General features: G+C 37.0%; 1 protein-coding gene across 1 annotated transcript in view; it reads right to left on the bottom strand.

Moving 5' to 3' along the window:
* Positions 1–22450, bottom strand: part of TRHDE (thyrotropin releasing hormone degrading enzyme) — a 349173-nt gene that overhangs the window by 162269 nt on the left and 164454 nt on the right. The window contains exons 4-5 of the mRNA XM_006728228.3: positions 10498–10652; positions 7184–7297 (exon numbers count right to left, since the gene is read on the bottom strand). Coding sequence (XP_006728291.1) covers positions 7184–7297; positions 10498–10652 — 269 coding nt within the window. The remainder of the gene's footprint in view (positions 1–7183; positions 7298–10497; positions 10653–22450) is intronic.

The raw sequence follows: 22450 nt of genomic DNA, 5'->3' as shown, positions 1-22450 counted from the left end.
AAAAAAAAAAAAAACAAGCGTTAAAGGTATAATTGAGACAAAATCTTCAACAACCTCAAACTATTTATTACCCTTTGTGGGGTTTTTTGTTGTTTTTTGTTTTTGTTTTTTTTGCCTTTCTCTTCACAGGATGCCCTTTTACATTTTTTTTTATTCATATCACTTGAACTCACTACTTCCCTTTCTCACATTCTTGTCTGGTAACATCTGAATAGTGTGAAAGTAACCTTGATGAAAAGAGGGAAGAAAAAAGTCCCATAAAGTGTTATGGACTGAGACAGTCACTCCTTGCTTAGAAATGAGTTGTGTTCTAATGTCTTTGAAAACATATAGCTGCCTGCTTAAGGATGATTAATAATTAGGAAATTAATAAATTAGCTTTGGTTGCCCTCTTAGTCCCCAGCCTTCAGTTTTGTTGTATTTGTGTTAAAGGCTTTGCAAAGCAAGTTCTTTTTAACATATCTGGGAAAAGGCTGAATGATATCAAATGTTGAACAATACATATATTGTAGGGAGATAAACATTTTTACTAGTGGTGGTAAGAGGTACAGATTAATAATGGTATAATCTGCTATCATAAGTAATGTATGTTTGTGAACAAGGATGTCTAACAGAACATTCCATTATTTTGGTATAAATTTTTGGCATTATCATTTTTTTGGTTTATCAAATGCTGTCTGACAAGTTTTAGCAAGTGGAAGTATTCTGCTTACAAACTGCTCTTACTTGAAAAGGGAATGAATGGGTTGATTTTCCCTGCAATATTTCTAGATATGAAAAAGGATGGCCTTGCATTATTGTTGGGCTCCAGGTTCAGAAGAATTTTCTTCTTAGAAAGTGTCTAATCTTGTTAATTTATCAGTTGCTTTTGAAATTCCTATGGAAATGTAGAAAGACCTTGACACCATGCAAACCTGAATGTGGTCTTCGGAAGAAATACTTTATTCCAAAGGGAGTGCTCATTTATCTTTTATCTCTAAGTTTAAAATATACAAAAACCTGAAACACTTAGTGTCTTTCTGAATAAAATGACTTTGCTTTAAAGAAAATTCATTCTTTAAGAACATACAGGAGACTTCCATTTGCAGCTTTGTTTTAAATTTTAAAAATTTCGCATTGGAGAAAATGTGAGGTGATGTGACTAAGAAAACCTCCCAGATACATACCTGAACATACAAAAGGATAAGTGAATATATATGAAAACTAAGGAATTATGTTTGCTTTTTCTTCTCTTCCTAAAGATATCTTACTTAATAAAAGTTGGTCTTCTATTAGAAGCAGTAAATGAAGCAGAGTTACATTTTCTGAAACTTAACACACCTTGATAACAAGCTCTTCAAAAGCTCGCATTTCCCAAACAATTGTGAAGCCAACGTCCTGATTCTTGAGAAAGAACAAGCGTAAATAAAAGTATGAATGCATTATCTGTTCTTCAGTTGTAGTTTCATCCTCAAAAATGCATTTGTGTCATAAAACTTCTAAAATCGTTAATGTATTTTCACAATTAACAAATGACTGCTCAGCCTTTTTCATCCCTTTTGTGAAGAAATGCCCTTAACAGGGCTACTAGCCCATCACTAACATATTTTGTAAAAAGCACAGAATTGGCCCTAAAGTGAGAGAAAATGTAAACACAATTTGTTATTGTAGTGGCCTTGGCGAGAGGTATTGTCATGTGTTAGTATAATAGGTATCGTTCCCGTTTTCACTGCTATTTCTCCTAGAGATTCTTCGTGTCTCTTTAGCCACCACTGGTTAGAATCCAAGTCTCTGGCCTACTTCTTAACACTGACATCCTTTCTGGATGAGCCCAATTTGTACACTCTTTGAGTGTTAGTGTAACCCTGAGTGCACTGGGCATATACACATTAGAACTTCTCTGATGTTTACTCGGAGTTCGGATATGGCAGACGAGACCCTTTCCTTCAGGGGCATCTGCTACTGTCCTCACTGCAGTTCTTACTTCCTCTGTGCACTTTTGTTTCTTTGTTACAAGCCTATTGTCCACCAATGCCCCAAACTGCTCTGATCACAAATGCTAAGGAAAAAGCAACTCTTTCTCCCAGAAGAGAGGGCGACAACTCACCAGTTCCACTGAATTAAGGAAAAAATTTTTTTCTATTCTTTAAAATAAAAAAATCTATGTTTTCAGCAAGGAACTTGCTTGCAGAAAGGAGGGAAGAGTAAAGGGAAAGCAGGAGAAGAGGTCTATTTTGAAAGCTGTGGTTTCCCAACAGACCCAGGTAGACACTCCTTCCACCTTCCTTCTAGTCTTTCAATGTAAATGTCACTGCTAAGCTACTGAACAGGATCAAAAAGACCATAACCCTGTGGAACTAGTCACAAGAAGCCTTTAAATTTTTCATACACGATATGTGTTAGTCATTTGAAAAAATATATATATCATTGACCAGTTGAAAACAATTGGATCTTCTAATTTACTGACTTCTCAGGAGTAGAAAGGTTATTATAATGTGGATTTTGATCATAATAGACAAACACAACTACATGGAAAAGCATGAATATACAAACACACATTTATTTGGTATTCAGTATTTATGAAGTAAGATTCTAAAATAAATATTTAATTTCCACATAATCTGTGACCCTATAGCCCTACTGAGCAACATATTTTGATATTGATGAAGTATAGACAATAGTATCAATATACCAACTATTATTAAAACATTTATTAACTAATTTTGAAAAGCATGCAAAAGCATTTTTCCCTACAGACATTAAGCCAAGTATGTATTTGAGAAATGAAGAGCTGAACAAGTAAAATATTAACAAAAACCAAGACGTTTTCTCTCTACCTTTCTATTCCCCCTCTCAATAGCAGAGTGTATATTATTATTTGGAATGCTGAAGCAGTATATCTTTACATTTAAACTGAAAAAAAACCCACTGAACTCAATCAACTATATTTCAGTTCATCAATGATTTTCTCAACTTCTTTTTGAGTAAAAATAAAATAATTTAAAAAGTAAAGATAATTTTATTGCAATGCCTGTTAACTTAGGCAGGCAATTTTTGTTGGAGCACATTAAAATGATACTAAGTCTAATGGCAGGATTCATTTTTACTATTTTAGTCCTATCCATGATAGAGACAACTGAGAACATTTTTTCAAGGTTTTGGGCAATACACCTTAAGATATCTTAAGTATTTAGCATAATGAAGTTTAGTTGCATGATTCTCCATTAATATTATCTTTATGCCCAGGTATGTGTCCTCATAAAAATTTAGGGAGAATTCCCAGTCTGCAGACTGTATCAGCATACAAAGTTATTGCTGTGTGAAGCTCCAGAGAATCCCAATTCATTTAACAAAAGAACATACACTCATGTTTAATAATTCTCATTATAGCAGCACGTCCTTACAATGCTATATTCAGGAAACTAAAGGACATGCCTACAATATAGATACAAACTATAATGAAAACCTATGCAATACGCAGAGGAGATATGATTTTGCCTGCAACAGCACCAGGTCTATAAAATAAGGAATTCTTCAGAGTAGCATTTAACCATGCATCCTTTTCTTGTACTAAAACTCTTTTATTATAGACTTTTTCGAATTAAAATGATCAAGAATTATTGAAGAATAGTAACTGTGTTGAGTGAGTCTTCCCTTTTTTTTTCTTCCCTTCCAGGGAACACAGTGAGATTTAATACGACTGCCATCAATATCATATTGTAACCTGATTCATCCAATAACGTTGTCAATAACAGCCAACTTTGATGAAATAGTGTCAAGCAAAAGGACTACATGCCCCTGAAATACATCCTTAGCCCTCAGCTGAAGAAGCTGCTTCTGATGATCTTGACACTTCTGTTTGATGAATGAAACATTATATAAGGCTTATATTCCTATAGCATAAACCACATTGCCAGGATAGATAAGAATTGATTTGGTGAGACTGAGTCTAGTTAAAAAGATTATAAAAATTATTTTGTAATCTATACATAATTGTTATAAATCTAGGGTGTCAAAACAGATGACTGGGCTTGGAAATGTTAGGGCATCTATACATAAAATCAATGCACCTTTCTAATGGAGCATTTATTTTCCAGGTACATGATGCCTACTCACATTTGTATAGTGGCTCATACATTTCAAAGACTTTGCAAGTTATTTTATCTTCACAAAAATTCTGTGAGCTTGATAAGTCAGGACAATTGGCCCCATTTTTCAAATGATAAGAAACAATCAGAGAAGTGAAACACCTTTCCTGGAAGCTGAATTTCTTCTTTCCAATCCATTCCCCTGACCTTACATCATACTACCTGTAAAGGCCCATATCTATAAAATGGTAAACTTGATTAGTTTGTTGGGAACAAAACTATCATAACAGTTTTTATTCCATGTAGTGTTTCTAATATAAAAACTGATTACTTCTGTATCAGAAACTGGCTCTGAACACACACACACACACACACACACACTCACACAAAATCTAAGATTTTACTAACTAAGCAGACTAAGCAAATTTACTGGCCTAAATCAGAACAAGAACTTCCTTGGCAATATTATGTAATTCTGGGCTTCTTTATTGCTATTCCATTGAAGGTAGCTTGTCATAGCAACCACCCTAGAAAACTGAAATTGTATTTTCGTGCTTGAGACTCGGTGTGTAAAAATGACAAAAGCACTGTTTTTGAGATTAGAGACAAAAGAGGTCAGCTTCCTGAATTTCTTTACTCCTGACACAAGACTGACTTCTGATTTTTCTATTTTAGGCTAAGCTCTAGCAAAGCCCAAGCCTTGCACTCCTAGGTAAGCTTTTGTGCAATATCCTAATAGTATGAATTACTGCTGACACAGCCGTCACTCTTGTTCTTTCTGGTATTTCTTCCACTCTTGCTGATGCCATTATGAAAAATAGTGCTGGCACAGTCTTAAAGTCACTTATTATCCTCTTATCTGTGGGGCTAACTTATTCTTAAAATTTTGTTTGGAAAGAAGATATTAATGACATATAGAGGAGCAATTTGTTTATAGTTTCTTCTCATTGGTTTTTTGAATTGAGTATATTGAGGTACTCTACCAACTAAATAAAGCTACTACAAAGCAAAAGCAATCAGAGACCAGAATGTATCTGAACATAAAGAGACATCATAATAAGACCTGCACATCCTCACTATTGCCTAATTAATTATAATGGAGTTTATTCTTTCATTTATTAGTTTAATAAGGTGAGCCTTCTATATCACTGTACTTACACCATCATTAATTCTCATTTCTTAATTATAAAATATGGATTTATAAGAAATAAAATCTTGGATCTTACCACCTCAAGGTTTTTATACTTTCAGTTCATGGTCTGTATTCTATTAAGAACAAAGTGCCAGGTGGATTATTGATACTTTATGTTCATTTTCAATACATCTTATAAATATGTTCTCCAGAAGGCCTACATTTATAACTTAACTGATAAAAATGATGAAAGAACACAAAAAATCATTCAGAGACAAATTCCAGTATAAAGACATTGAAACTTGGGCTATATTGCCATGCTAACGCCATCAAAGGCTGTCAGTTTCCAGCCCATGTATAATTCTGTTGATTACTTTTTAATCCAAGATGTATTTTTCATAATGATGAATAGGAGGGATTTTACGATAGATAGCTGAATGAACTTTAAAAAAAGCTTACCTATATGAGTAGCATGTCACTTGTAATAAGGTCATTTTTTTAATATTGAAACATAATGAAATTATAAATCAGTAATAATCCACAGCATAATGAAAATTAAATGAAAATTTTAAACAAAGTTGGTTGAAAGTCATCTAAAAATCAAAAGATATTTTGGGGAATTGGAGGAATATTTTCAATATCCTTAAACATTTCAGTTTTAAAATTTCACATTTGTTAAAAGAATACTTTAAATAATTAATATCGTACAGCATTGGTGATTTTTCTTCAAAGTTCTTTAAAGGCATTTTCACTTATTTCCACTGCCATGATAAAGCAGTTTCAGTAAGATTTTTAGAATCGTGTCATATATGCAGACACATCTAGATACAGAGGGCTAAGTAAAAGGATCTCATTGTTTGAGGAAATGACCCATGTTGCTTTTACAAAATAAGGACAACACTGCATGAACATAATGAAAACATATCAATCTGATATTACTATTATCACGGTTCCTCTGTGAGATATGTAAGATCACATTTTTTTATGCAGTAGAAGTTGGCTGAATTGATGGTAGAGAAGTTCTATCATGACTTACAGACACCTTCATATTTCATCTTGGTTTTACTCTTCAAATCATAATCATGATTATAACAGATAATTAGGTAATCACTATTAATACTTTAAACATCAAAAAAGAGCAGTGCAAAATAAATACATGTTACTGCTATGCTATATCGCAGGTGAGATATGAGTTTCTGGAAGCTGACAAATGTTAGTATTTGGCAATTTTTACGCAGTATCCCTTAAAATTCAAGTTCCAAAACAGCATATGCCCTGGGTTTCATTTAATAATAACACAGTCACTTATTGATTAATAAAAACATATATAAAATGAAAACCTTATATTAAAAGACACATAAAAACCACGCCTTCCCTCCACTTTTTCTTTTAGGATGTTCTAGAAACATCACTGCTTAAGGGACAACAAATCCGACTTCAGGTTCAGACAGACAGATATATTCTTAGAGTACAGGTACCATGTGCATAACTCCTCCTGAAGTTAATGACATCTTACTAAGTCATTTGATCCTAGGGTACATCTACAGCCATAATGTATTTTATAAATAAGCAAATATTTTAGCTAATTTTTAGTCACAATGAAGAAATATTAAGGTCTCATTTTTGTATATATTGAAATACTGTATACACAAAATATTACTTATGAATTACTGTTACCTTCTCAATCTTAAAGAATTTTCCTTTGTTCTCAAATGCAACAATCTAAGATATTTCTAGAAGAAAAGCTATACCATTTTGAAATCAATTTACAACCAACCAAACTCTATTCAGTTCTAATAAATAAAACAGAACTTTTTTGGAATACTTCAAATTTAAGTTAAATTTAAATTTTGGTTACCTTTTCTTTATTGGACATGTGATTTTCCAGATGGCATTTTCAGCCACCTCTAATGATAACATAAGCTCTGTAACACGAGACCAACCTTTCACTAGAAGTCCAAACAACTAAAAAAAGTGCACCTACCATGTTCCAGCCAGGGTAGAGGTAGTCCGTGCCAACAAATTCAAAGTAGTGAGCAAAACCTTCCTTCAGCCACACATCTTCCCACCATACTGGAGTCACGAGGTCACCAAACCACTGCAATTGAAAAATGAATGAGCATCAGATAAAATCAAATTTTTTTATCTAAAATCAGAATTATTTTATCTAAAATCAAATGTATTAAACTATGACTATCATAACTGGAATTCATTCCCCAACAGATTTTGTGATCTTTTTTTTTTTTTTAAAGATTTCATTTATTTATTTGAGACAGAGAGAATGAGAGACAGAGAGCATGAGAGGGAGGAGGGTCAGAGGGAGAAGCAGACCCCCTGCCGAGCAGGGAGCCCGATGCGGGACTCGATCCCGGGACTCCAGGATCATGACCTGAGCCGAAGGCAGTCGCTTAACCAACTGAGCCACCCAGGCGCCCCAGATTTTGTGATCTTAAAATGTATTAGGGCAAGACAATTGATTTGTTCAAATACTTGGTGACACTAGGTTTTTGTTTTGTTTTTGTTTTTATAAATGCTTTCAGGGAAGAACAAAAATATAATGACCAAGGAATACAAAAAGAATATTTAACCCGGAGAAGAAAGGACTCAGGAGAAAAAAACTGATTACAGCTATTTTCAAATATTTGGAGACCTGGTACACAGAAGAGGAAGAGACTTGTGTCTTGTGGCCCTACAAGGAACAAATAAGAACTAGTGGATGGAAATCAGGATTGGTAGATGTCTGCTAAAAATATAGGAGACCCTCTAACAGAATGAGATGGCCAAAGATGGAAAGTACTGCTGCAAGTGGTGAGCTACTCATCACAGGAGGTATGGAAGCATTGCCTTCCAACAGCACAGACAACTCAAAGAAGACATTGGCTGACTGAAGGAACTGAGGGCTTTCATGATGCTCCACACCTGACTCTCCATGATCTTGTGATAATAAGGGCCTGGACCAAAAAAAAATCTCTAAAATCCCTTCATGAAAAATAATGTCTTTTTTTTTTTTTGAGAGAGAGAGAGAGAAAGCTAGTGTAGGGGGGAGCAGAGGGACAGGGAGAGAGCAAATCTTAAGCAGTCTCCACACCCAGCACGGAGCTGGACACAGGGCTCGATCTCAAGACTCTGAGATCATGACCTGAGCTGAAATCAAGAGTTGGATGCTTAACCAACCAAGCCACCAAGGTGTCCCAATAATGTTGTTATCGTTAATTGGTGTTTTAATGAGATCATGATGTCCCACTCTGACATTCTTGCTTAGTTTGGCAGAAAGTTAAAGACATTCTTTTTTTCATTAAAAATAAAAACAAAAACATTATATGCCTAAAGTGATCCTAAAGACTTTGTGTGTGATGATGAAAAGTCAGGAAATGTCCCTTCTTGTGCAGCTGACACTTAATTGTGGAGGCAAGGGCAATGAGGTGAGACACAAAATAAAAAATATAAAAGCAAATGAACAACACAATTCCAGATCCAATAAAATGTGATAGGAATGGGGAAAAAGCCACTTTAGATTGTCAAAAGCAAAAATGCTCTCTCTAAGCAGGTGACATTTGAGCTCAGACTTTAACGATAAGAAGGAGCCAGCCATGAGAAAACCTTGGGAAGAAGATTCCAGGCAGATGTAAGCAACACTTAGTGTGAAGACCTTAAGTGGGAATGAGATATTTAAGAAACGGAAGGAGAAGGCAGACACTATCAGATCAGGTATAGCTTTAGGAGCTCCAGTGAAGAGCTTAGTGACTGAGCGTTTCAATATTAATAATAAAGTATCAGTTACTCAAGAGGATTGAAATACAAATAAGAGATAACTCTACATTGATGACCATAAAATAAATGATATTTAAAATCATTTTTATTCTTAATCAAAAATGCATGTTTCTCCTTTAAATTGAAAGCCTGTCTTAAAAATCATGACAATGCCTAGATGGGAGAGAGGGTAATGTAGAAAATAATTTGGTAATGAGAGTGGAAATTCTGTTTCTCCCAGCTTCTGGACCCTTTTCTCGTGGTTTAGTAGCCTGCACTACCAAGTTCTAACAAGAAAGTAACATATAATATGGAACAAATGAAATCCGGTTCTAGGAACAAAGATAACATCATCAGTGTGCTTATTTCAACAGAACTATACAAGTAACCTGTTTCTAGGAATCTGCAAAAAGGAAACTGCTTATGCCTCGAAGAATTACTATGTTTCACTGGAAAACATCCTCTTTAGCACAGTGGAGGAATCCTGATTATCTGTGCAATGGATCCCCTTACGTCTGAGGCAAGAGACACATGCCTGACCTGGCAAGCATGACAGGTACAAACATCATGCAGGTTTACTTGCAGAAGGTTGGCATTGAGGGAAATGGCCGTATGGCCTGAACCAATTTATCATTATGTCAGTATTCATGTATTAGCATTTAGCACTTCACTTTCTTTCGCTGACAGCATTTTCCACATAGTTCCTTCTTGAGTTTTTCTAGCTTTTTAAAAAGCTTTTGGGTTTATAACAAATAGAAGCCATACAGTATCACAATGAGATTTCCAGTGGTTTAACTTAAAGCTATCCATACTCACCAGGACAGGTATTGCTTTCCATTTGCATGAACATTTATTTTCAGTTTTGTCTTTTTTTTTTAACTAGAATCAAGATTCAAATAAGCATTGCAAAATCTCTGTAATACCTTCCACTCATTGTAAGAAACTGCATAGAATCAAAATGAAATTAATTTTATCTCTGCTTCACTACAGAGTTGGCTAATTTACATATGAATTTCTAAACATGCCAAGACAAAAAAGTATCAATCACTGGAGAACAAAGAGTCTATGGCTGAGTTAGTGAAAGACTTCCTAAGTGTCTCTGTGATGGGAAAAAGGGAATAACAAATTGATTTCAGCAAAAGCAAATTTTGACACATACACAAAACTCAGCTGCATCTTGCAGCAATGCAATAAATCACTGCCATCACTGCACTTACCATATATACACACCAATAATCACAAGGAAATAAAGCAAGGTTGACAAGGACCCGGGACTGGATAGGGTCTCCGAAGAGGCTGCAGTGCCATCTCACTCCTCAACTAAACTGAATGACAGTTGTTTATTCAATATCATCAGTGGGTTTGCTTTTGTTTGTGCTGTCATCTGAGAAAAATGACATATCATCCAAAAAGAACTACACGGTACTCTCTATATAATTAAAACTTAATTGGGAGGAAAATAATTTAGCTCCTAATCTAAGTATCTGAAATCATTCTGCATTCTCAACAGTTTGCAATTATACTTACACCCAATCCTTTTTCTCATACCTGGTGACATATCTCATGAACAATGACCATGGTGACATCCAGTAAATAAGAAATAGATGAAACACTGGGATCCAGCAGTATTCTTTGCTCCACAAAAATACTTAGTCCCCAGTTCTCCATAGCAGCGTACGGGTGCTTAGGCACAGCTAAAAGATCTAGAAACAGGATAAAACAATTCCAGAGGCTTTAACAAACATACCGGATTCTAAATTCATACCCTAAAAAAGTCCAGAAATCCTAATGAAAAGGAATATTTGCTCTTTCTCAGTAATTTTTTTTTTTCTAAATTAAACTACCTGCCATTTCTACATGACAGCAGAAATATAGGCTATCACAGTACACGCTGGCCATATCCATTCATCTCCGTTCATTTTCAGACCAGGTGCTGGAGGAGGCTGGAAGTATCGGCACCATTATTGATGGGCCCACCCTAATAAGTTTCAGGAAGTCAAGGAAACCAAATGCAGCAGAAATCTACAGAGTCAAAGGCATTATGCCTTCTAATGAAAACATATTCAGCTCAATGCAGTGAATACTGTACTCTTCCTTTTACCTCAAATGTTTTCAAGGGAAAACATTTTCTATATCAGTTTAAAAGTATGATGTGTCATTTTTCTAACTGCAGAGATTCTCCTGTATTTTTTGAGTTCTGTTAAAAATAAAATGTTGCATTCAAATATAGCTTAGAGACAAAACTGAAATAGTGGAAACTGGCATAAGGGCTATTGAGGAAGCCCGCAGGCTTTGGTTCTGGTCCTGCCCTCCACCATTAACTAGATATATGACCTTGGTAAATCACTTAATTTCTCAAGACCACAATTCCCTCACCTATAAAATAAGGTTATTGGCCTTCATTATCTCTAAAATCCCTTCCACCTCCAAAACTCTATGATTAGATGATACTAAGATGTGTGCTTATTTTAAAAGGCTGTAGAGGTATTATCAACTTCTGGTTAAGGTGACACAATAAGTTCATGCTTTGATGTACTCCCTCGGCTCCAAACACATAGCAGTGATAAATAAAATATTAAAAGGGAAAACTAAAAAATATCTCCAGGCTTGAAAATAAACCTCTTCGTGGATCAGAAATGGTACAGAAATGCAAAGCAGCGATTGCATGTGAAGCCACAGTCCTGCTGCGTTCTGGCTCCAGGGGCAAGCAGTGGCCGCTGGGGACTGGCTCCAGCAGGATCCGCTGGAGCCAAAGGGACCTAAGCCAAGCTGATTGCATGATGCCAGGGGTTGAGGTAGTGCATGCGTCTTCACAAGGGCTGTAAATAGCTGCCGCTTGTTGCTTCTTGGGAAAGCTAGGAAGTGGCAGAGTTAGGATTCGAACCCAGGCAGCCTGATTCCAGTGCCTTGCTCATAAGCACAATGATGTAATGTTTTCAGTCTCTGACACAAAAGTTCCATTTCCCAATAACCCCAGAGTACCCACCTAGGATGCCAAGAAAAAAATGGTACGAGAATGTTTGCTATAGTATTGTCCCAGAGTCCTGGGATCGAGCCCCGCATCGGGCTCCCTGCTCAGTGGGAAGCCTGCTTCTCCCTCTCCCTCTGCCCCCTGTTCTCCCGCTCATGCTCCTCTCTCAAATAAATAAAATCTTAAAAAAAAAAAAGAGTGAAAAGGGAAAACCAAATGCCTTTCACCAAGATAGTGGGCAAAGAAACTATAAAATAGTTAAAATAAAGGAATACTACACAGCAATTGAAATACACGATCTTACCCCTAGATTCTTATACTATATAAATCAATATGGATAATCTGAAAAACATAATGTTGATGGAACAAGTAAGATGTAAAATGACCCCTACCATATACTACTTAAAATAAGCAGAGTAATACCATATGTTATAAATGGACACTCACACATGCACACACATACCCAGACAGATAGTAGCAGTAAAATGCACATGCAATCACACATGTATAGGAATGATGAACACCAAGTTCAGAATCATGATTGCTTCAGTTCAAAACGGGCAGAAAGGGGATGAGGGACAGTCTTTCAGGTTTGTGGACCCCATTTCAGCATGGGGTTGGGGAGGATTTCCACACCACCAAGCAATTCTTGGACACTGGAGAATATGAGAATTCAACTCAGTTCTGCCACTATCTACCTGGAGATAGCATCAGATTCCACAAGTTAAGGGTTCAGTCCTACAAGACCGTCCTGTACCCCCACTTAAGATGCCAGTAACCAGCCCAGGTTGCTATCTGTACTTCTGACTGACTGGCTATAAATCAGAGGTTCCCATGATCTCCTCCTTAGGTTTGATTAATTTGCTAGAGAGGTACACAGAACTCAGAGAAACATTTTTACTTACTAGATTACCAGTTTATTACAAAAGGATGTAACTCAGGAACAACCTGACGGAAGCGATGCCTTGGGCAAGATACTGACAAAGGGTGTGAAGCTTCCATGCCCTCTTAGAGTGCACCATTCTCCCCAAATCTCTCTGTTGACTACCAGGGAGGCTCTCTGAACTCCATCCCTTGGGGTTTTTACACAGACTTTGTTACATAGACATAATTGATTTAATCTTGGCCATTGACAATGGACCTCAATCTCCAGTCCTTTTCCCCTCCCAGGAGGAGGTGGCCAGAGGGTAGGATTGAACGTTCCAACTCGCTAATCATATGATTGGCTGGCTCCACAGCAATCAGATCTGCCCCTACCCTTAGGTGTGTCCCAAAAGTCGCTTCATTAACATAACAAAGACACTAACATTAACTAACATTAACATAACACAGACTCTCAAACCCTTAGGAAATTCCAAGGGTTTTGGAAGCTCTAAGGCAAAAACCCACGTAGAACACCAGTATTTGAGAAATATATATCAAATATATATGAAAAATACATATTTGGTCATTCTGATGACCAGATAGACATTTCTTATAAATCACAGTACTACAGATGGTCACAAAAGGGATTTCAAATCTGTCTTTAATATTAATTTTTTTAAAGCAGGTGATGGGTACATGGATATTATGTATAATATTATTGTTTCTTTTCTGTATGCTTTACGTATTTCATAATAAGAAAAAGAATAAAATGGTCAGCAGTCTTATAATATGGTTGACTGTCATGTATTCATCATTTCAACAAACATCTTCTCATCACTTCCTGTGTCCTTAAGTCTGAGATGTATAATAAAATAAATTGATATGATCCCTATATCCACTACATTTTAATTTAAGAATGGGGACATGAGAACATAATACAAGAAATAAAGAATAAAAAGTGCTGTGAAAGAGAAAAAACGTCTGGCTGGAGAAGTTCTTGAAAGAGTTATTATTTGAGCTGGACATCAAAAGCAAATAGGATTTCAACAGGCAGTCAGAGGTACTATCTGCATTCATTGACACAAACATTTATTTAACATCTCCTTTGCTCAATATAGGAATTGTCCTGTCCTTTGAGCTCTCCTTGCCCCCCGCTCTAATGGCACTTATATTCATATGTGGGTGTGTGCAGGAGGAGGAGGTCAATCAGCAAAGAGTAAATGAATGAAAGAAATTCAGTGAACAATAAGTTCTACAAAGAAAATACAACAGAGTAAGACAGTGATTGACGGATGGGGTTGGTGTAGTGTGGTCCACGCAGGCCTGCTAAAGTAATCACATTTTACCTGAGGTGTGAATAATGTTTGAGGCCAGCTATCCAAAGACTTGTCGAAGTGTGTTCTAAAAAGGGATAACAAATGCAAAGGTCCTAAGGAAGAAATGAGATGGGAAATGAGATGAGTATATTGGACAAACAGAAAGAAGGTCAGTGTGGCTGAAGGAGAACAAATTGCAAATACATCACAAGAAGACATTCTTCTATTTAAGATTTTAATTTGAGACCTTCCCTAAATATGACCAAACTAGGCAACAGACCCTCTCTGTGCCAACTCTGTCTGCCACCATCAGATGGCAACAGCAGTAAGCCATCTGGGATCATGTACTTGAAGGGACACGTGAACTTAGGAACAATCCTTTGGAACCAAGCCTGTTGTAAACAGAGGCACTTCTGTATGCGGGAGTTCTCCAAGAGTTGAGAGTAGTCAGGTCCCCACAAGTAAGTGAGCAGAGCAGGCCACACACTGGAATTTGGATTGGCTCAACTGGCACGAGAGAGAAGATTCCTGACTTGAGCCAGATGGAGACTCTAGGAATTTGTAATAAATGGGAAGGTACACTTAGGCGGCTGTCATCAGACAGCAAAAGCCTAACTAGCAGCATAAGCAGTACAGCGAGGGGTCAGTTAAAGGTTGGTGCCAAAGAAACCACTAATGGTGACCTAAACCTACTGGTTTCCAGACTTCCGAGAGCACAGAAGTCAGGCCTGGGTAATAAGGCTAAACATCCACCACACAAGAACTCTTGAGCAAATGGAGCTAGACTCAGTAAAAAGTGATGGAGAACAGAGTAAAGCACAGAAGCATCAGTAATAGGAGACAGCTTCTCAGACACAGAAAGGTTTTACAATAGATATAGGGAACCATGTCTATGGATAGCAGAAGGGGGAAAAAGTGGAACTAAAAAAATTAGATTATGCTACTATCCACATAATAACCTTGTAACAAAATACCAACAAAACTTGGATTTTGTTCTAACAACTACTGAGAGATATTTTAACTGGGCTTCTCTGCTCTATGCCTTTATAACTTAAAGACTCTTAATATTTTTATATTTGTATAGCTTTATATTTTAAGAATACTTTTGGGGCACCTGCGTGGCTCAGCGTGGTTGAGCGTCTGACTTGTAATTTTGGCTCAGGTCATGACCTCATGGGTCGTGGGATCGAGCCCTGAGTCAGGCTCTCTAGCCAACGAGGAGTCTGCTTCAGTTTCTCACCCTCTGCCCCTTCTCCCACTTGTTCACACATTCTCTCTCTCTCAAATAAATAGATAAATCTTAAAAAAAAAAAAAAAGAATTCTTTCATGAAGCATATATCCATATAAACACTGAGACACAAATATTCTTAACAGTTTTACTTCCAATAGCCAAAAACTAGAAATAAATCAAATGTCTATCAGCAGGTGAATGTGGTATATCAACAAAATTCTATTCAGCAATAAGAAGAAATGAACTATCAATACATGTAGCAAAGTTGCATCCTGGAATAGCTAAAAAGGAAGAATATATATATATGTACAGTATGAATCATGCATTTATATGAAATTCTAGAAAATGCAAACTAACCTACAGTATCAAAAAGCAGATCGGTGGTCTCCTGGAGACAAAGATGGGAGGTGTTAAAAGATTGCAACAGGAAAATTTTAGGGGTGAAGGATATGCTCATTAGGGTGATGATTTCATGGGTGTATACATAACTTAAAAAATCAAACTGTACACTTTAAATGTGTGCAGTTACTGAACTTACTATACCTCAATGAAGCTGGTAAGTTGAAATGTTCTTTTGCTTAACTTTGAAGTTGTTAAGATTTATTCACAATGAATCAGGTTATTTTAATTTTTGCAAAAATAAATTTGTCATGAGGCTACATCCATTAAAATGTGCAACCATTCTCTTTAATATGCCTTGAAAACAGAAGAAAATTCCAATGTTTCAGAATCTAATTTACTTGGAAATTCAAAGAAAATCCTGGATAAAATTATGCATAATACTGTTTCCAATTAATTACTACAGTTTTAAAAACTATAGACAGCAAATATTCATATAATTCTAGTGAATGCAATTATATACATTAACATAAAAATCTGACTTTCTCTACTTGATCCCTTCAATGCACTATAATTTGCCTCCTACCTTTAACACTGTGTCAAAACAGCTCTTGCTAACTAAAATCACAAAATCTCATTTGTTTGATATTGCTGAGAATTATCATACTGTCTGTTGATCAGGATCTGTCATAACAGGATATCGATGTTCCTCCTCCACTTCTGAGATTAGCCTATCTTATTTTTGTTGCTTGTTTGTTTTGTTTTTATTTCGTCATCCTGACTTTTGAAAATCAAAGTTCCTAGTACTTCCATCTGTGAGTTGTTTTGTGTGTGTTTGTTTTGTTTTTTTTTTTAACTCATTCTACTAGTTTTTTTTGAGTGTTCTTACCCACTCCAATGTCATCTGTCACCTCCCACATGCCTGGAAGCTCTCTTTGAGCTCCAGAAGAAAATATGGAAGCATCTTTGTGGTAGACATTTATGTGATAGCTCCCCAGTGTACGATTCCTTCTGGAATAGATCCCTCCCATTAATCTGGCTTAAACCTAAAGATAACCTTGCAACTTCCTCTTTTGCACTCTGAAGTAGTCAATCACCATGAAAAATGTCCTACTACCCTGACAACACTATGCTAAGAGGAACACTGAAACTATGTGGAAAGGTCCAAAGAATCACCAAACAGGGTCTAATAATACATACAAACCGAAATAGTCTCCAGTATGAGTGGCAATGTTCTGATGCATGACTTTGTAAATATCTCCTCTAATGTACTCTACATTATTAAATAACCACGAGCAAAAAAAGTGTGCGATATCAGTCCTCCCTATGCCACGATCAGGCTCTGGGCTCACAGATCACTGTCGGTTGTCATCTAGAATAAGATATATGGGCCCTAGTGCTGGGCACATCCAAGCCCTGGCTCTAAGGTGAGAGTCTAGTGTCCTTCAGCTCAGATACTTTCTGCCACAATATCAAGTTCACACTCCATGTTCTAAGAGTAAAAGTAAAGGAGATATCATTTGAAACATGACCTCTAGCTACTTGTCCATTGTCTTGCTCTCCCTTAACACTTTCCCTTTTGCCTAAGCCAGACTCCCTAAAGTCCTGGCTCTCCTCAGCAATATTTCTTCACCAGCCAATTCTGCCTTCCACTGTCCATACCGAAACTTGTCAATTCATTTTGCATTTGCCATCTATTATTTATCTAAATATTCTGAGAGCAGTAAGAGAGTCCAGGGTAAGATCAGAAGTCACAATGACCCAGATTTCAAACTTTAGCCTGAACAAGGATAGAAAGTCCTGGAAGATAAAAGGTTAAATACCAAAGAAAGAAGTTTGACCCCCTGCAACTCAAGAGCATCACCTCAGTGGCCAATCCCTCCAGACCTGAGCAGAAGACAGAGCTGTTGCCAAGCCTGGAGTATGACCAGAGGAAGTGGCTCTTTCCTTACAGAACAGTAGTGGTCCCTCGTTGGGTGTGTGATTTTCTGCTCAGAAAATCTAAAATGCCAGACATTAATCCTCGAAGTTTTGGTCTCACAAAAGGGAAAAATCCGTAAGACTTTCTCATGGGAGTAACTAATCTTTCTTATTTTCCCTGTATGTGCGTATATTTTCTCCATTCATCCAGTCATTCACAAAGTCTGTTGAGTCCTTACTCTGCCTCCGGAGAGGAGTCTGACAATGACCTGGCTCCCATGGAGCTCACATTCCAGCTTTGGGGCCAGAGGACCGTTTCAGGGGGACAGGTAAGGAGCCAAAAAATACTCAGATAAATAAATAAAACAATAAGAGATTAGGATTGGGACTGTAATGAAAATAACACAGGGGATGTTAAAGAATATGGGGTTGTGGGGATGATACTTCCTGGTCAGAGTGAGTGACCAGGAAAAGCCTCTCTGGGGGGATAGTATCTAAGCTAAAACCCCAACCCAACTGAACTTTACCTCCATTAAGGCAGGTCATTTTTCATTTCAATCGCTGCATTTCTAGAGTCTAGCACAGTGCCAAGAACATGGCTGATGTCCAAGAATTTATTGCAAAATAAATGAATAGTTTTCCTTGTGATGACATTCGTGCTGAATATAGCTTACAACTGGTTTTGCTGGTTTTACAAGCCAGACAGGTACATAACCATTACCAATACTCATCTAAGAAAGAGCATTAAATTCTGCAATTCTGGTCAGTAGGCCTAGGGTTCTCTGCCATGTGAAGTATTCTGCTGCTTCTTTAAACTCCACCAAGGAGCACTCAGAGGCACTCCCTCCAGATTCACAGAACCATTCTGAACTCTGCCCTGGTCCTTCCACCCAAATCCATCTTGCTCTCAAAAAACCAACTTCTGACCTAACTCTTCCTTCTGTGTCCTGCCTCATATCACCCTTTTAATTGTACCCCCAACACTGTCCTCCATGCCCTACCCTAGCAGTATCTCAACACAACCCAACTTCTCTTTCCAACTCTTGCTGCCTAGGCCTTCTTGGCAGAAGATAGCGAACATAACAGTTAAACGTTGGAGCTTTGGAGTCCACACTGTCTGGGATCCAAACCCAGGTCCAACACTTCCTAGCCGGAGGACTTGGAACACATGGCTTAATCTCTCCCAGTTTCCATTTCCTCATGGATAAAATGGGGATATTAATGGTACCTTCCCTGCAGGTTGTCGTGCAGATTAAATGAGATGGTCCATGTAAAGCACTTAGTCTTAAGTACAAAACATGATAAATCAATGCTATCACTAGTTGGGATCTTTCCAGTTCAGCCCCACCTTGGGGAATTGAATGCATCACAGGCTTTAGCTTAGAAGAGGAGGAATTTTATCTTTGAACAAAGATATGCTACATCAGGCATCTTAATTTCTGAATTGAGATTTTATGCTAGGATGTAAAGCCATATAGGACCTACCTACAAATGAGCAAACAAAACAAAAGAGACTACATCATAGGACATTTACATATATAGGGATGCTGAGTAAGTTTTAAAGGTATAGCAGGTAAAAACAAATGTTATATTTTGATTATGCCATGACCAGCGCTTGCTCAAGATACTATATACGTATGCATTTATGCTTAAGTATAAAAAATAAAACTTGCTCTGACAATTACCATATGTGGCTAGTAGAAATAGAAGTTGCATTTGAAATAGTAACATAAACAAGATAAAATTCACAGAAGTTACCTATTACCGGTATTTATCAAATGAGAACTAACTTTTTTTCTTCTTTCCAAGAGCAAATTCTGAAGTTTTGTTTTGTTATTTGTTTTTTTACTCACAAACTGGTTAGGTTCTGAACGGCTGCTTTTAAGTTCATTTGACAAAGAGGAGTTTAAGCTTTGCCCCTCCCTGGGTACACTTCCACCAAATTTAAGAGTGAATCAGTCCTTCAAAGCTTAAAACAAAACACACTTTCTCCTGATGGACTTTCTATTGGGACGTCTTTCTATCAAAAAAAGGCTAGTTTCAGCTACACCTTTTGGCCTATAACAGAATTTTCATCAGTACCACTTGTATTCACAAGCTTAGCATTTAAGTTCTCAAATTCCTAGCATTCTCCCAAAGAAGCATTAGGCCATAATACGCAGTCTGTGTTTTTGCTGATCCTCCTGCCACATATTCAGAAGATTTTTTTTTTTCATTTCTGCAATCACTTTTTTTGACACTTACTGATTACTGTCAGTTGCAAAGGGGGAATGTGTTTCATGTGTTGCCTAATTTCCTTTTCCCTTGAAAAAGAATTTCTATGCCAAAGGACTTATCCTATATGCACAAGGAATATTTGTCATTTTCTCACCCATTTAATTTTTTAAATTAGCTCTACTTCAATTTCCATCATCATATTTTGCATCTTCTCCAAGCACTTTCCAAACTCATGGTCTTTGCTTTAATGGGCATGATTAGGCATAAACATCGAACACACACTGAATGACCCCGATCTTCATCGTTTGGTAACAGGCCAAATTGACTAATACTTGTTATATAACAAAGACTTGCTGTTACCTAAGAGAATGTAGGTTGAAAGTAAAGGTTGCTCTCTATTAAGGTTTCATTTATGATGCATTTTCATTTATTCCTAAAATACCGATTCATTACCTAGTATGGGCCAGACTGATCTGGACACTGGATATAAACCTTGAACAATAAAGATGAAATCCCATTAAGCCCCAATGGGGGATACAGTCAAGTTAAAAAGTAGAGACATTATAGACAAACATGCAGGAAACTGCAGTACAGAGAATATGCTACGATGAATACCTGGTATAATGGATGCAACACAGAGCAGAGATTAAGAACATGGGCTCTGAAGCCAGGCAGCCTGGGTTCAAACTCAATTCTGCTACTTAATGAGGCATGTTACTTATCATTTCTGTCCCTCATTTTCTTTACCTGTAAAATGGAGATGATTATAATTGCAACTATCTCACAGGGTTACTGCGAGGGCTATTGTTGGAACACAATTCTCAAGGGTCTCTCACATTTCTGTATGTCTTATGAGCACAGATACTGACTGCATTTTGTTCCAGGCTGTCTTTTTAAGAATATTTGTATAGCAAAAATAGAGATCGTGTCCTCTCCACAGAAAGGACAGGCAGAGATACCATCATTTATAAAAGAATCAGGTTCTGTAGGCTCAGGTTCCTCACCTGTAATATAATCCACTGTATATGGAGGTATCACCTGGCCCTCCTTGCATTGCTCTTGGGAACTGGGGCTCAGGGAACTGGCACAAAAAGTACTGAATCTCTGGCTACTGTTGTAGCTAGAGCCGTCAAGATTTTCTCTCTAACCCAGGAATTTCGTGTCTTCTGCAAGCATTCCTGAAACAATGCCAGGCTGACTTGTCAAGCTTGTAAATGGGGTAAGGTAAAACTCTCAGCCCCCACACCATTCTTAACAACTATATGAGCTCATACACGTGAGGTGCTTAGAACTGCACCTAGCGAGTGGTAAGTTCTCAATAGCTGTTAGATATAATGGTAGACAACAAAATGCACTTCCAAAGATGTCCATGGCCTTGTTGTCAGAACCTGTGAATATATTACATAACGTGGCAAAGAGAAATGAAGGTGCAAATAAAATTAAGGTTGCTAATCAGCAGACCTTAAGATGCAAGAGCAACCCAGATTATCAGGTGCACCCAATATCATCACAAGGGTCCTGAAAAGTGAAAGCAGGAGCCACAAGAGTTGGTGTCAGAGTGAAGCAATGTGAGAAAGACTGTAGAGGTCACTGCTGGCTTTGAAGATGGAAAGGGGTCATGAGCCAAGGAATGCAGGCAGCCTCTAGAAATTAGAGAAGGTGAGAAAGTTTAGAGATTCCCCACCCCCAAGCCTTTAGTGAAAGCAGTGTCAAATTGCCAATGTACAGAACTATAATATAACAAATTTGTATTGTTTTAAGCCACTAAGGATGTGGCAATTTGTTACACCATCAATAAGAAACTAACAGAGCATCACTCTCATCATCATCATTACCTTTATCATTATTACTGTATTGACAAATATGCCATATTACTATATATACTATATAATATGTATTAATATTATATATTATAATATATTGCTATTTTATATACTATTATTACTACAGCATTACTATATTATTATCATTACTACTATGTAAAAGAGGTCCCAAATCTTAACATAAGAATGGGGAAAGGCTATCTGGAGAAAGTCAGTTATGAGATTTATTGAGTAAAAAGGAATTATCTGGAGGGAAAGTATATTTCAGGTTAAGGGTATGTGCAAACAAGTAAGAGAGAATATGGTACTTTCAGTAAATAAAAACTAAATCAATGTGTCTGAAGAATATAGTGACAAATCCTGTTTGGGACATGCTGAGTCTGAGATGCCTCTGGAACATCCAAAGAGAGAGATCTAGTAAGAGAGGCTGAATACAGAGGTCTTATGTGTTGGGGAGAGATCTGGGCTGGGGGAACAGATTTAAAAAGTTATCAACATGTATATACTAGACTGTGACTGATACAGAGCATAGAAGAGGACCAAAAAGATCTCTGAGGAGCACTGAGATTTAAAAGACAGGCAGAGGAAGGGGGAAATGGAGCAGGACACATAAAGAGTATTAACAGGCACTGTCATAAGAGTGGGGGGAAAAAAACCAGAAGAGTGTGACATCACATCATTCAAGAGCAGTGAACCACCCAAAAAGGAGGCAAGAGTAGACAATGTCTATGAGTATCTTCAGTAAATTCAGGTGAATTTAAAAAAAAAAAAAAAAAAATTCAGGTGAATTTATAAAGCATGGCTATTATACACTCCCGT

Source organism: Leptonychotes weddellii, chromosome 5, assembly GCF_054177405.1.
Source record: "Leptonychotes weddellii isolate Sample4059 chromosome 5, ASM5417740v2, whole genome shotgun sequence".
NCBI lineage: Eukaryota > Metazoa > Chordata > Mammalia > Carnivora > Phocidae > Leptonychotes > Leptonychotes weddellii.
The sequence above is the reverse complement of the archived record's forward strand: the minus strand, read 5'-3'. Positions and strand labels throughout refer to the sequence as shown.